The sequence below is a fragment of the Epinephelus fuscoguttatus genome, linkage group LG14, assembly GCF_011397635.1.
Source record: "Epinephelus fuscoguttatus linkage group LG14, E.fuscoguttatus.final_Chr_v1".
In the NCBI taxonomy this organism is placed as follows: Eukaryota; Metazoa; Chordata; class Actinopteri; order Perciformes; family Serranidae; genus Epinephelus; species Epinephelus fuscoguttatus.
The window spans coordinates 37,280,172-37,294,175 of NC_064765.1; the positions used below are offsets into that span (position 1 = coordinate 37,280,172).

The 14,004-nt window shown below is 42.8% G+C and overlaps 1 protein-coding gene across 3 annotated transcripts in view; it reads left to right on the plus strand.

Moving 5' to 3' along the window:
- The window catches only part of dicer1 (dicer 1, ribonuclease type III), a 57,536-nt gene that overhangs the window by 24,418 nt on the left and 19,114 nt on the right, over window positions 1-14,004 (plus strand). For 2 of the 3 annotated variants that reach the window (XM_049596218.1, XM_049596219.1), the window contains 13 exons: window positions 214-456; window positions 640-794; window positions 2,140-2,272; window positions 2,476-2,551; window positions 2,655-2,794; window positions 4,643-4,822; window positions 4,958-5,171; window positions 5,282-5,435; window positions 5,562-5,744; window positions 8,894-8,999; window positions 9,426-9,601; window positions 10,011-10,773; window positions 13,140-13,292. In XM_049596218.1, the coding sequence (XP_049452175.1) occupies window positions 214-456; window positions 640-794; window positions 2,140-2,272; window positions 2,476-2,551; window positions 2,655-2,794; window positions 4,643-4,822; window positions 4,958-5,171; window positions 5,282-5,435; window positions 5,562-5,744; window positions 8,894-8,999; window positions 9,426-9,601; window positions 10,011-10,773; window positions 13,140-13,292 (2,676 nt within the window). Of the gene's footprint in view, window positions 1-213; window positions 457-639; window positions 795-2,139; window positions 2,273-2,475; window positions 2,552-2,654; window positions 2,795-4,642; window positions 4,823-4,957; window positions 5,180-5,281; window positions 5,436-5,561; window positions 5,745-8,893; window positions 9,000-9,425; window positions 9,602-10,010; window positions 10,774-13,139; window positions 13,293-14,004 lie in introns of those variants that run through there. The other variant, XM_049596220.1, reaches the window with a different exon arrangement.

Genomic DNA, 14,004 nt, shown 5'->3' on the forward strand with positions numbered 1-14,004 from the left:
TGCCTTATGTAACGCAATTTGAGTATTTCGATATGAATGGTATTGTGTAAATCAATATCTTGTTTGAAAATATATTGATATATGGTACCGAGTCATTATATCGCCCAGCACGAAGATGGCAAATAAAATAGTTTGGAACACATTTGTCAACATATTATCAAAGCAGTATCAAGACTCCAGCCTGTTTCTCCCCCACCTCCCCTTCTCTCGCAGGTTCTTCGCAAATTCCGGGCTCATGAAACCAACCTGCTAATTGCCACCAGCATCGTGGAAGAAGGTGTGGATATCCCAAAGTGTAATTTGGTGGTGCGGTTTGACTTGCCCACAGAGTACAGGTCCTACGTCCAGTCCAAAGGCAGAGCTCGAGCACCTGTCTCCAACTACATCATGCTAGCTGACAGTGAGAGAACCAAAGCCTTTGAAGAAGATCTCACTACCTATAAGGCCATAGAAAAGGTAACATTTTCTCTTTGTTTCTTAGAGAAAGTCAGTAGTAAATTTGAATAGTGTTACGAGGCATCTAGAAACTGTCAGTGTTAAGATAGTTTCCAAACCTGTTTAATGAGGAGAAATCATATTTACTATTTGAAAGTGAAGAAGAGTGAGGTAGTGATGATGATCTCGTTTTACTTTGAGCAGATCTTAAGGAACAAGTGCTCCAAGTCAGTGGAGGTGAGTGAGTTTGAAGTGGAGCAGGTGATGGACGATGACAACATCCTCCCACCCTACGTGCTTCGATCTGAGGATGGAGGTCCCCGGGTCACCATTAATACAGCCATTGGGCACATCAACAGGTATGGTGATGTGTGTTTAAATCCTCAATCCTTTAAGCTACAGTAGATACCTTTTTAAAAAAATTACTTCTGTCATATTTGCTGAACCAGCTACTATATTCTGACATGAGAGCGATAATCTGTGATCAAAAATTAGGTTCCTTTGGTTTCCCCTTGTGCTCCTAATGGCATTTGCAAGAATTCACTGTGCTTGAATGAAAACAACAGATCAGAGCCAGGAGGAATCTTTAACACACTATCAGTCACTGGTCGTGCACACGCTGCACAGCCCCTCTCCCCTGTGCATGCTCTCACTCAGTCAAGCTCAGTATCTTCAGTGCGCTGTGTCAGGAGGGGCTTTGCAAACACAGCTGAGAAACAGCAAATTTGGCACAAGAACTGATTAGAATTTGGTGGTCAAAGGTCAACGTCACTGTGACCTAATGTAGGTCTCAGTCTCTTGAAAGAGATATCCCAAGAACACCTTGAGAGAATTTCTTAAAATTTGGCACAAACATCCACTTTGAGTCAAGGATGAACTGATTAGAATTTGGTGGTCAAAATTCAAGGTCACTGTGACCTCATCTGTCTCATTCTCGTGAAAGCAATATGTCAAGAACACCTTGAGGTCACTGTGACCTCACAATACACGTTTTAACCATAACTCAAGAATTTTTATGCTAATTATGAGAAAACTTCACACTAATGTCTAATAAGATATAATGATGAAGTGATGATTTGATATCCAAAAGGTCAAAGGTCAGCTTCACCGCGACATCATAATGTTCTGCATAAAACACGTTTTCTGGCCATTACACAATGTCCTATGTCAGGAGCAGGAGGAGACAAAGAGGAGACATTTGGACAGATACTGACCTTAAGGACGATGTCTGTGAAGCATCCATGTTTTCACAGACATGGTTGTAAACTGTAAGTGCAACTTGAAAGGTTTGCAGAGGCATACAACCACAGGGCCGTAATACTTTTGATCTCAGGCTTGGTTTAAGTCTTTCTTTTTAGTTTGCTTTTCATCATCAGGTCTTTTGTTTACTTGTCTTTGCCATGTATGCTGTTGTTGGCAGCGCAGTGTGCACAAGCAGTGATTGAGACTGTGTTAGAGTCTCCTTCTGGCTCTGATGGGATATTTTTGTTCAAGTGCAGTGAATACAGGAGCCAGAGCAATCTGATTTTTTCATAGATTATCTGTCTCATTCACTTCTGTTAGGATATAGTGAGAGTTTAAGACAGTATGACAGTTCCTTTTTTAATAAAAAAATATCTACTGTAGCTTTAAGAAAAGAACATGAACAAACAAAAATCAGCTTTAGAAAAGTGTTGTTAATGCCTTACTTGCTCTGGTGCTCAGGTACTGTGCTCGGCTTCCCAGTGACCCATTCACCCACTTAGCACCCAAGTGTAAAACTACTGAGAAGCTGGATGAACGCTTCCAGTCCACACTCTACTTACCCATCAACTCCCCTCTGCGAGTTCCTGTTAAGGTGAGGAAGAAGAAATTTTAATGAATTTTAATGCACAAGCACTTAAGTAGGCCTGTCCCGAATGTTCATCAGTTCCCCCAACCTTTAACACTGCACTGTTAATACACACTAACACAGTGAACTGTTTCTAGCCTCCCTCCTGGAATTTACTCAGACTGAATCATATTCCTTCCTCTGTTATTAATGTGTCATTGTCTTTACAGGGTCCTACAATGAATTGTGCCAGACTGGCAGAGAAAGCAGTTGCACTAGTATGTTGTGAGAAACTCCACAAAATAGGTAAAACCAGAATTGAAATTTTGCAAATGCATGATTAGGAAACTTACTCACCATCAGCCTCCACAGATATCTGAGCGTGTTTATTTTACTTCCTTCTCACCAGGTGAGCTGGACGATCACTTGATGCCGGTGGGAAAGGAGACAGTGAAGTATGAAGAGGAGCTAGACCTTCACGATGAGGAAGAGACCAGCGTACCAGGCCGGCCTGGCTCTACCAAGAGGAGGCAGTGCTACCCTAAAGCCGTAAGAAAGTCATTCTGCTAATGCCTCATTCATTAAAGTTCACTGTCTGATCACAGTTCACTGACTCTCATTGGATGCTGAGGATAAGCATCTCAAAGCAAAATACAGTGTTCATACTAGGGATGCTGTGATCCAGATCGCGGATCGAAAATATGCTGCAATCCAGCCAAAAAACGTATCGCACTGCAGGGGAAAAGTGCGATACTAGCACTGCGATACTAGCACTCCATTCCATAGATCCGCTCCAGCTTTTCCATCCAGCACTTAATTGTAACACATGAAGAAGAGAGGAGAGCGGGAAGGGGAGGTTACATGATAACAACAACCAGGTGAAAAACAGCGTGAATAGTTGAAAAAAATGTCAGCGGTGTGGCAATACTTCCTTCTGAAAAGCGGAAAAGATGGAATGACCGAATGCAAAACGTGTATTAGACGTATAAACAAATAAAAATTTAAATATCTAATAAATGGCTCAAGTTTTGTCATAATAACCTACTGTTGTGGACTATTCATCTCGGGAAGTATATGTTATTCTCATTTTGAGTAATAGCACTTGATCAAGCCTTTTCTATTATTCCACATTACAAAATAAGTACTAAAAAAAGTGAACCTATTGGTCAGAACAGAGAGAGAAATATGCGCTGGTATCGGATCGCTATCGCATTGGTACTCGGGCTGTGGTATTGGTATTGGGTCAAGAGTGAAAAAGTTGGATCGCAGCATCCCTAGTTCATACAATTTCTTTTTATGGTTTGTTTCATGGGACAAACCTGAAATTCTTTTGACTAGTGATGCTTCCATATGGATTTTTTCAACCGATGCCAATAACCCATAATTACCTGCTTCTTATGGCTGATAACCGATAATTTCACATTTTTGTATTTTAAAAAGAAGTGAATAACCTGTTAACTATTGTTAACACAACAAAAACAAAGAACAGTTGAAAAAGAGGGAGCTTGTCTGGGATATTGTCAAATGGCCTACCCTCAACTCCCCTGTGCCCATATAACCCTACACTACAGATGAACATAATAAATGCAAGGATGTGAAAGTAAAATGACTTTTTAGTCAGTATTACATTTATAGTTAATGGTAAGAGAGAGGGAATTTGTGAAGCCCAGTGTTACTGTGTAATTATCTGGTGTATCAGTAAAGTGTCTAAACTACCCTGCAGAGTGGAGTCTCTACTAACAGAGACAAACAGTGAGGGTTGAATGCGCATCGGCAGGTCTGTGTTACATCTGGTGTATGAAATGTTTTTTTTTTTCGTCACGCTGCAATTTTTTAAATGCACTCGCCATCTCATTGTCCTGCGATAGACTGTTCTACAGCTACCAAATAGAATAGTGGTCAGCTTTTGATTCACCTCACACATTATTTCTCAACTCAGACAAACAAGCTGCTGTGTCTCACACTATAAATGTACTATAAATGCTCAACCAAAAGGGGTTTCCTCAGGTAAAAAACACCACGCTTATACTTTTTCCTGAACTGTTCCCCTGAGAATTCTTGGAACCTTGATGCTATCTACAAACCAGCCCGCATTTCCACCAGTTTTGAGTTAAACCATTATAATCAAGGATTCACCATGAACAGAAGGCATTGCACAGTGCACAATGGACATAAATCGTAGTAGCAAGATGGCAGATCGCATTGATTACCTGAGATCTGGTATTAATTACAGATATTTGTTTTATCTCAAAAACAAGCATGAGCCAATTATTAAGGATAGTCAGTCTACATTTATTTATTTAAGTTTGTCTGACTATTCATGTCAGAAACGTGAGCATATAGAATGCTCCTGAACTTTGTAAGTAGTCTCTCCCTTTTCTTTTTTGTCCTCTCCAGATACCAGAGTGTCTGCGGGACAGTTATGCTGTACCCGAGCAGACTTACTACCTATATGTGATTGGGATGGTCCTCACCACCCCTCTCCCTGATGAGCTCAACTTCCGCAGAAGGAAGCTCTACCCACCGGAGGACACCACAAGGTGCTTCGGCATCCTGACTGCCAAACCTATACCTCGAGTACGTCGCCCGGTTAAAACCTCCTTGTGTTCTCTCAAACATGTTTTGTACTTCTTTTACTCACTTACCATAAGAAAGAAGTGGCTCCAGCAGTGTCCTCTCACCATTGGTTATGGATGCTTTCTGTCTGTCCAGATTCCCCATTTCCCAGTGTACACCCGCTCGGGTGAGGTGACCATCTCCATCGAGCTGCAGAAGTCTGGTTTCACGCTCACCACCGCCCAGCTCGACCTCATCACCCGCCTGCACCAGTACATCTTCTCCCACATCCTCCGCCTGGAGAAACCTGCACTGGAGTTCAAGCCCACGCTGGCTGACTCGGCTTATTGCGTTCTACCTCTGAATGTTGGTGAGTAGAATCACTCAGTCAGGCTTGGTGGATGACTTTTTCAGATGTGTGGACATGCTTATGATGTTCCTTCCATTATCCTCTCTGTGCTGCTTCATCGGTTTGTTCAGTTGGGGACTCCAACACACTAGATATGGACTTTAAGTTCATGGAGGACATTGAGAAGTCTGAGGCCCGCACTGGCATTCCTACCACTCAGTACACCAAGCAGAACCCCTTCACCTTCAAGCTGGAGGACTACCAGGATGCTGTCATCATTCCAAGGTACCACTGCACCATATGAGCATACTGCACTTTGACTGTGTATAAATGCTTCTGATTTTTGAGAAACAAACTGACTTGGAAAGTGATTCAAGCTCCATAATGACCGTCACACTGCTCCTCTCCCAGGTATCGTAACTTTGACCAGCCTCATCGCTTCTATGTTGCCGATGTGTACACAGACCTGACGCCGCTCAGTAAGTTTCCTTCACCAGAGTATGAGACCTTTGCTGAGTACTACAAAACCAAGTACAACCTGGACCTGTCCAACCTGAACCAGCCGCTTCTGGACGTAGACCACACCTCCTCCAGGTCAGCAGCAGGGGAATCATGACAGTTAAATAAAGCTGTAGATCCGTCTCCATTTTCTAACAGTGGCATGTGGTGGTCTCACTGATAGAAATTTACAAAGCTCAAGCTTACTGTTTTTTGTCTTTTTTCCTGAGTTTGTTCAAAAGAACAGGTTTTACACAATGTCTTAAAGGGGAACCCCACCGATTTTACACATCATCTGTTTCCAGGTGCTAAGGAGTACTACTGCATATGTGGGAAGAAGTAGTGTAAAACCTTTATTGTCTCCAGACGGAGCTGTGTGAAGTCTGGTAAATATTATCAAGTGATGTGCCTGAGTCAGTTAAAATGTTTACGTGCACAATTAAATCGAGCTAAGGTTAGAGGGAATTGATTTTTTGACCAAAGTATGTCCACTATGATAGGTGGCAACATGCCACTTTTCAGCTTGTTAGTATTGGACCTTTTTTCAGTTGACCCATTACATCACAGACCAAACAATTGACAAGCAAGTTAACTACGGTGAGCTAGTGGAAAAATGGCACCATGGTGGAAAACTTTACAGCTCCAGTGTTTCCCACAGGATTTTGGGAAACTATGGGGGGGACTACCCCCCCATAGCCGCCCCCCCCCCCCCCCAAAAAAAAACATTGTACATTGAAATTGAAATGAATTTGTATACAAAATGTACAGAAAGGTAAAACAATCAAGTTTTGAAAAAGTATTGCAATTTCATTTTGTCTTTAATGTTATTATCTTATATTATCTTTGTAATATGATTATCTTATATAATGTTATTACTATCCTAAAACATTCTCCAGGTCCTCTGAAACTCTGCAGGACTTATTTCCACCCTGCCCAGCAGCAGTACCGTGGCGAACGGTCCCTAACTGCGGGGAGAATGGTACAGGCTTCCCTGGAGGTCCGCCGCTTTTTCCGGTCCCTCTTCTCCACACTTTGGGCTCTAGTTTCGCAGACCGGGCGAGGCGGAGGCGCAGCGCACCTGTGCTTCGCCAACTGGGTGTGGCCAGGCGGATTTTGCAAGTTTGGCACACCGTGTGCGCTGGCGCAGCTACTCCTCTTTCCCACCTCCGTCCCTCCTACCTGCGCAAGTCAGAAAGAGGGAGGAGAGAAGGCGTGGAGTGGGTTTTACACACACCACACCAATCAAATGAGCCCCTCTGAGAGGGGCTCATTTAAGGGTAATGAGAGTTTACTCAATTCGCCATGGCAGAAGAGAGCAGCAGCGTCAGACGGCCAAACTTCTCCCAGGAGGAAACTGATGTTTTGGTCCGGGAGGTCCAAGCTCGCAGTGTCCGAATATATGGAACTGCGAGCAGACCTCCACGGGCTGATGATGCAAAGGTAGCCTGGGAGGAGGTCACCACAATTGTAAATCAATGTTACGTTTCTCTCGTGCATGCACGCGCTCTCTCTTTCTCTCTCGCAGTCTCACTCTGTTTCTTTTCTTTTGACTTTTCTAAGATGACAGATGCTGAATATATACTCCCTATCTGATGCTGTGGCTGTTTGTGGTTGGCTGAGAGGGATGTGAACTCATTAGTTTGCAGCTGTGTTAATCAAATCAGGTTGGGTTTCCATTACACGTGCCAAACGTGCCAAACGGTGCCAATCCCCTTTGATCTGACATCAGATGTGACGGGACAGTCGATATAGAGATACATTTATGTGCTGATTGCAGATAGTTGCATTGAATAGTGTTTATGTGAGTGTGAGTGTGAATAGGGTATTTATTGCATTGTTAATGTGCCTGATATTCTGGAAACCTGCCTGTGAGGTTTTGGTGACATGTGCGCTCTGTCCGCCGGTCAGCAAAACTTCGGCTTACACCGGCTGCGCTCCGCCTGCGCTGACAGTAGACCTGGTTTCAGCTGGCGAGCTTTTAGTGCACCTTCAGCGAAGCTTTTTGGCACGAAACTGTCACTGCGCCAAGCTGGATCTGTCGACACCTCCCCCTGCTGCGCCGCCACACCCATCTCAGCGCACCTCGGTCTGCCAAACTACCAAACTGAGCGCGCTTCGGGTTGCGCTGCTCGAAACTAGCTCTGTGCAGGGTTCGCCACCCTGCGCTGTGCCAGGAAACTAGAGCCCTTTGACTTATTTCCACCCAGCCGACAGTGGGACTTATATTCATTGTGCCGACAGTGGCTTGGAAAACCGCCCATAACCGTGTCATACGGGGAAGAGGGAAGAGGGAAGGCGGCTGGAATTCCTCCAACATTTGCGGTTAGATTATCATATTTTTTTATTGACAAAAATATAGGGTGTTTTGGCACACACGTATTTTTAGTCAAGTGAAATGCTCGCACTGTGGAGCACTGGATCTGACAGCCTGAACACATCGGCACAAAACGCTAGGCATTTGAGATATTATTTATATCATGAGAGGTCAATACTTTCGGCAGCCTAAATCTTTTATTTAGAAACTATGGCGGGTCAAATGAAACTATGGCGGGCCGCCATAGTTTCGTTAATTAATGGGAAACACTGGCAGCTCTGAACATTTCGTCCAATCCATAATGCACAGCTCTGGATATAGATTTTGCCATATTGCTACAGGCTTCTTCTTCTATTACACATTTAATGCTGTTCAACTTCAGGGTCAAAGCCCGGGCTGGAAACTGTGAAACATGCGCAGAGCGCCTAGGCCAGTTTGGGTGTGATTGACTGTATACAGGCAGGAGTAATTCAATTTCCAGTCGCATCATCTGTGTGTTAGTCCGACTTTCAGAAAATTCGATTTGGTACAATTTCAGTCAGACTAACATGTTTACATGTATTTTAAAAGTCTGATTATAGTCAGATTTACATAATAAATCAATATTCTCTAATGTCATGTAAATGTAATGTCGGTTTGGTCCGAAGACTACAAGTTTGAAAAGTAAAAAAAATCTGGAGGTGTGGAGTTTGAAAGAAATAAGCTTAACATAAGAGATGAGCAGCAGTGGCTCGAAACATGACGACTTCAGCCTGTCACTGATCACACCTGATATTATGACAGAACTGAGGGGTTAATAAATTGTGGGTCTTGTCTTCTGGTGTGATTAGCATTAGCTAAATTTTACTGACAGCACTTAAGCATCCCTCATTGTACACGAATTGTATTTGAACTGGTATTAAGTTTAGACTCTTGTTTCTTCTTCTCTCAGACTGAACCTGTTAACCCCTCGGCATCTGAACCAGAAAGGCAAAGCCCTACCACTCAGCAGTGCAGAGAAGAGGAAGGCCAAGTGGGAGAGTCTACAGAACAAACAGGTACTCTCTGCTGCTATGGTCACACTGATAGAAGCACCGGGGTGAACCACACAGTGATTTGATGTTTGATAAACCTTCATGCTCATGAATCTATTAGTTAAACCTTCCTGGTTTAGATTTTATGCATTTATCAGCACCTGAAACAATTCACCTGCACCAACATAGACCTTTGCATTTCTTAATGCTGTCTGAATGCCCGCTTAGACCCTGTTAAGTCGAGTCTAGTCTAGTTTGCATCAGTCTGTCTTTATTATGCATTCATAATTTTCTTATCTTCTGAGCATTCTGAGGCAGCTGTCTCCATCTTTAAGTAAATAAATAAATGAAGTCAGCTGCAGTGAGTCTTTGTGAACGTTACCTTTTCTACAGAAATGACTTTCAGCTACATCACCTTCCATACATTGTGTACTGTGTTGTGTTTGTCAGATCCTGGTTCCAGAGCTGTGTGCCATCCACCCCATCCCCGCCTCTCTGTGGAGGAAAGCAGTGTGTCTGCCCAGCATCCTCTACCGCCTCCACTGCCTTCTAACCGCCGAGGAGCTTCGAGCCCAGACAGCCAGTGAAGCTGGAGTGGGAGCCCAGACCCTCCCCCCTGACTTCAGGTCCCTGTTACATACTGTACACTACACAACATATAACATCAGTGTTAGATAAAAATGAGTCACTCTCAGTTATTCCATTTGCTGAATCAGGATTTTTCTTGAATAGTGAAACAATGGTCTCACACCATTATACTCTAATGTAACACTATAACTGCATACAGGTATTTTATGTGTAATCACTACAATACAGCATATGAAGTATGCTGGTAGTGCTTTTTGCAACTGGACAGCCATGTGCTCTGAAAGAAGGCAGGATGATACAGACAGATCAAAACATGCCTGAACCACTGCTGACAGGAGAGATATAAGTCTTTTTCTGCACTCTCGTCAAGATTTTGTTCATTTGTGGGTATACTTACCCAAAACAGTTTCCTAACATTCTAATATAAATATGTTGTGTATGTGGCAGGTATCCAAACCTGGACTTTGGCTGGAAGAGATCTATTGACAGCAAAACGTTCATCTCCTGTCCCGACTCCTGTAGCGAAGATGGGGAGAGCCACTGTAAGCACCAAGAGACTGTAACCCCTGAAACCAATTCCCTGACACATCCAAGTAGTCACCACTCTTCTTTGCCCGAGCAGGGGCCTCTCGCGGCCCTTGAGCAGCAAGAAGACACATGCACGAGGAACCTAACCAACGGCACTGCCCTAGTCAGCGACTGCGATGACGACGGCCACCGACATGAGCACCTTCACCAACATGACAATTGCCAACGCTCTCAGCCCAGCTCCCCTGGGCTGCAGAGCCCTGAATCAATACAAACCACTACCTCAGTTCCTGTGCAGCCCTCTCACAGCTTGAAGAAGCCCAGCTCCAGTCCTCCACAGCCTAGTGATGAATGTACACCAGGGAGGACCTCAGACCACGCAAATAAAGCTACCTCATTCTGCAACCAGGCAGCCACAGGTCCCAGTGTTCCCACAGCACCTTCTCTTCTTGTCGCTGTCCCTCAGCACAGAGCCCAGGTAGGAGACTCCCCCAAAAGCCTGGGGCCAAACCCAGGCCTCATCCTGCAGGCCTTGACCCTATCAAATGCCAGTGACGGCTTCAACCTGGAGCGGCTAGAGATGCTAGGAGACTCTTTCCTTAAGCATGCCATCACCACATACCTGTTCTGTACCTACCCTGACGCTCACGAGGGACGACTAAGCTATATGCGCAGCAAGAAGGTAAGCACGTTCTCGCTTTAAGCTGCTATTACCAAAGACTGTGACATGGTTTTTCAGGAGCTTTAGTCCTTTGTCCTTATTTTGTGGCTTTCATCAGTGGATGGAGTTTGCTCATTTGCTATGAAGATTACATATGGAGGTTACATGAAAACACTGACACCATGTCAATGGAACAAACTTCAAGACATGTCTTAAAGTTCCCTAAAAAAAAATTAAACCAATAAATAACTGAAAAACTGAGACATTTACATTAGCCCATGTAAATATTAATGTATTATTCTAAACATAATCTTTGTTGCTTGTTGAATTATATACTTGCACATAACTTATAATTGCACTTAAAAGGACAAGTGTGAATTTTTGCACATTCATCTGATCTGCTGTGCACTGACTAAAAGCCTCACAGTTGCACTTTCAATTTATTGGAATAAGTTGATTAGAAAAGACAAATCAAATGTTGTATTATTAGTAACAAATTAAGGCCCAGACACACCAAACTGACTTCAGAGAAGGAGAACATGTGGCGACGAAGGCCAGCTGTTGCGTTGCTTCATGCTGCCTGTGTCTCAGCCAGAAAAGTTGCACTTGAACATCTTTCAAAAACTACAGTCAATGGGCAACTAACACATACGCTCTGTGCCTGTCTGATAGGCAATAACTCTCTATAGCAGCTGACAGCAGTAGTGTTTAATAGACATTAAAAAAGGAAAAAGGTAATTACAAACCATTTCTGCTGAAGAGCTCAATGGCTGTAAATGTAATCTTACCTAATATAACATGTTTGTTCGATTAGGACCAGACAGTGTCTAATTTTCCAAACCTTCCTGAAATTTCACTTGGGTAAATGGTATATGATGGTGTTTGTGTATAGTGCAACCCCCCATCCCCATGGGTAAGTTTGTTACGTTTTCCTTATTAAACAGAGAATTACAACCGTGCACCTTATGAATTTCCCTCTTCCACCGAACTGAGACTAACATTGCCTTGTTACCTCATTCTAAAACACATGTCATTCAAACTTGACAGAAACAAAATAAAACTCACCAAAACTGTCTTGATTGTCAGTCATCTAGTTAGTTAGTCCACTGTCCCAACAATCACCAACTCTGTTTTGGTCAAAAGAAATCTGTAATTCACCCAGTTCGATGTGAAAAAATGCTGGTTTTCCCTGCTGTCTCTCTCTCTGCTGTAGCTGGCCAGCTGCAGTAACGTTATCCCCACCTCCCACCAGCCTGACTCCCAGTGTCTGTCAGCTCAGCTTCCAGTTCCACAGTAGAGACCAGAGACTGACCTCTGGTGGTGCCTGATGTGCACTACATGCAATGAGTTTAATAGAAAGAGGAGCGCCTGTATTTTTGATGGTATTGAAAATCATAATATTGGGATTTTTATATACCCAGGCTGGTAGACTCTGTCATATTGTGATGCCGCCCAAGCCTAGTTATGATCTCACACCTTCTTGACTCTGGCTGTTTGTTTGCGTTCCTCACTTCTCTTTCTCTTCTGAACTGCCAATCAGAGTGATTTCATTCACCAATGGGCTCCCTCATCTCTGATGTCAATTCAGCCTGCTGAATTGGCCAAAAAACAGCCTAGACGGGGCAACTAGTGCCAACGGCGCCAGACATAATGTAAAGCATACAGCATAGAATCACAATTTTTATGTGTGGCAATACCATATATTGATTTTTATTTTTGTTTTATTATATAAATTTTTAATACTACAAATAGAAATTTAACTTGAACTACTAGAATAATAGAATCAATTAATTTTTCAGTTCACTAGATACATTTTGCTGCAATAAAAATCATCAAAGTGAGATGGACAGACTAAAAACTTTGTCTTATTAGATAAAACAGATATTGATTAAGTTTTCCTTAAGGGACACAAATTATGGTTGAAAAAAGGTAATATATCGCAATATATTTTATCGCATTCCTCGACACATTTTTGATATCCCAACAATATTGCATCGTGACAGAAGTATCATGACAACATCGTATTGTAGGGCCTCTATTGATTCCAGCACATCTCAGGTACCCTCCTAAGAAATCAGAGTTGCATATCAGTATCTTTCTAGGAATTATTAACAACTATAGGGTCCATAAAATGAAGTTTTACCTGTTTTATGCATTGCTGTGCAACCGAAAGTTGCTGCACAGTGGCACAGCATGCAAATGGGTTATTCATTCATTCACTTACTCCGTACAGCTTCTGATTGATCTCTGATTAGTCTCATTTATTATCCAGAAAATGATTACACTTGATTGTTGTATAAAAGTTAACTTTTCTAATTCTGCAGTATACAACTGATGATGGTGTGTTCAGATGTCAACTCATCCCTCTGTGCTCTGCTCATGTCTAGGTGAGCAACTGTAACCTGTACCGTCTGGGGAAGAAGAAGGGACTCCCTAGCAGGATGGTGGTGTCCATATTCGACCCCCCTGTTAACTGGCTGCCTCCTGGCTATGTGGTCAACCAGGACAAGAGCAGCATAGACAAACTGGATTCAGAGGAGGTCAGTGTACTTCCTGCTTCTCTCTGACTTCTTACTGCATTGCTGTATACACCTGCTTCTTTAACGAGCTCCATTAGGGTTTGGGATTTAAATAAAAATTGGCAGCAGGTATGTGGAAGGGTTAGACCTTAGACTTTGATAAAGCTGGTGCTTAGTGACGGAGCATTCACAGTATAGTATTTTTTTTAATTCCTTCATGCATTTACTTCTGTCATGGATGCTGTCAGTGTTATGATGTTATCAGGCCACTAGAGGACAGGCTTCCACCTGCTCTGGCAACACACCATGTTTGCATTATGGTGTGAAGTCCCACAGCCATTGACTCTAGACTCTACTCCTACTTTACTATAATAAATATTATAATTAAAAGTAAAAAATATATGCAATGCTTTTACACTAAGATGATGTTGATAATGCACTTTGTGCGATAAAGCAGCTTGAAATGTGTTAAAAAGACAATAACACAGTTATAGGGGAAGAATTTAGTCAGAAAGAGAAGGCAGACAATTTATCAGTTCATCCTAACCCAGTTTATTAACACAGCACTGCATATACACTTAATGACTGTCACCCTAATGAAGTGCAGGAATTAAGGTTTTTACTAACAAATTAACAGGAACAACCGGAACAGCACCTCTGTAGGGTTGGGTGTGGGGCTGAAATGATTCATCTAGAACTGAATTTGACTAAATAAAACTCATCACTCTTGGTT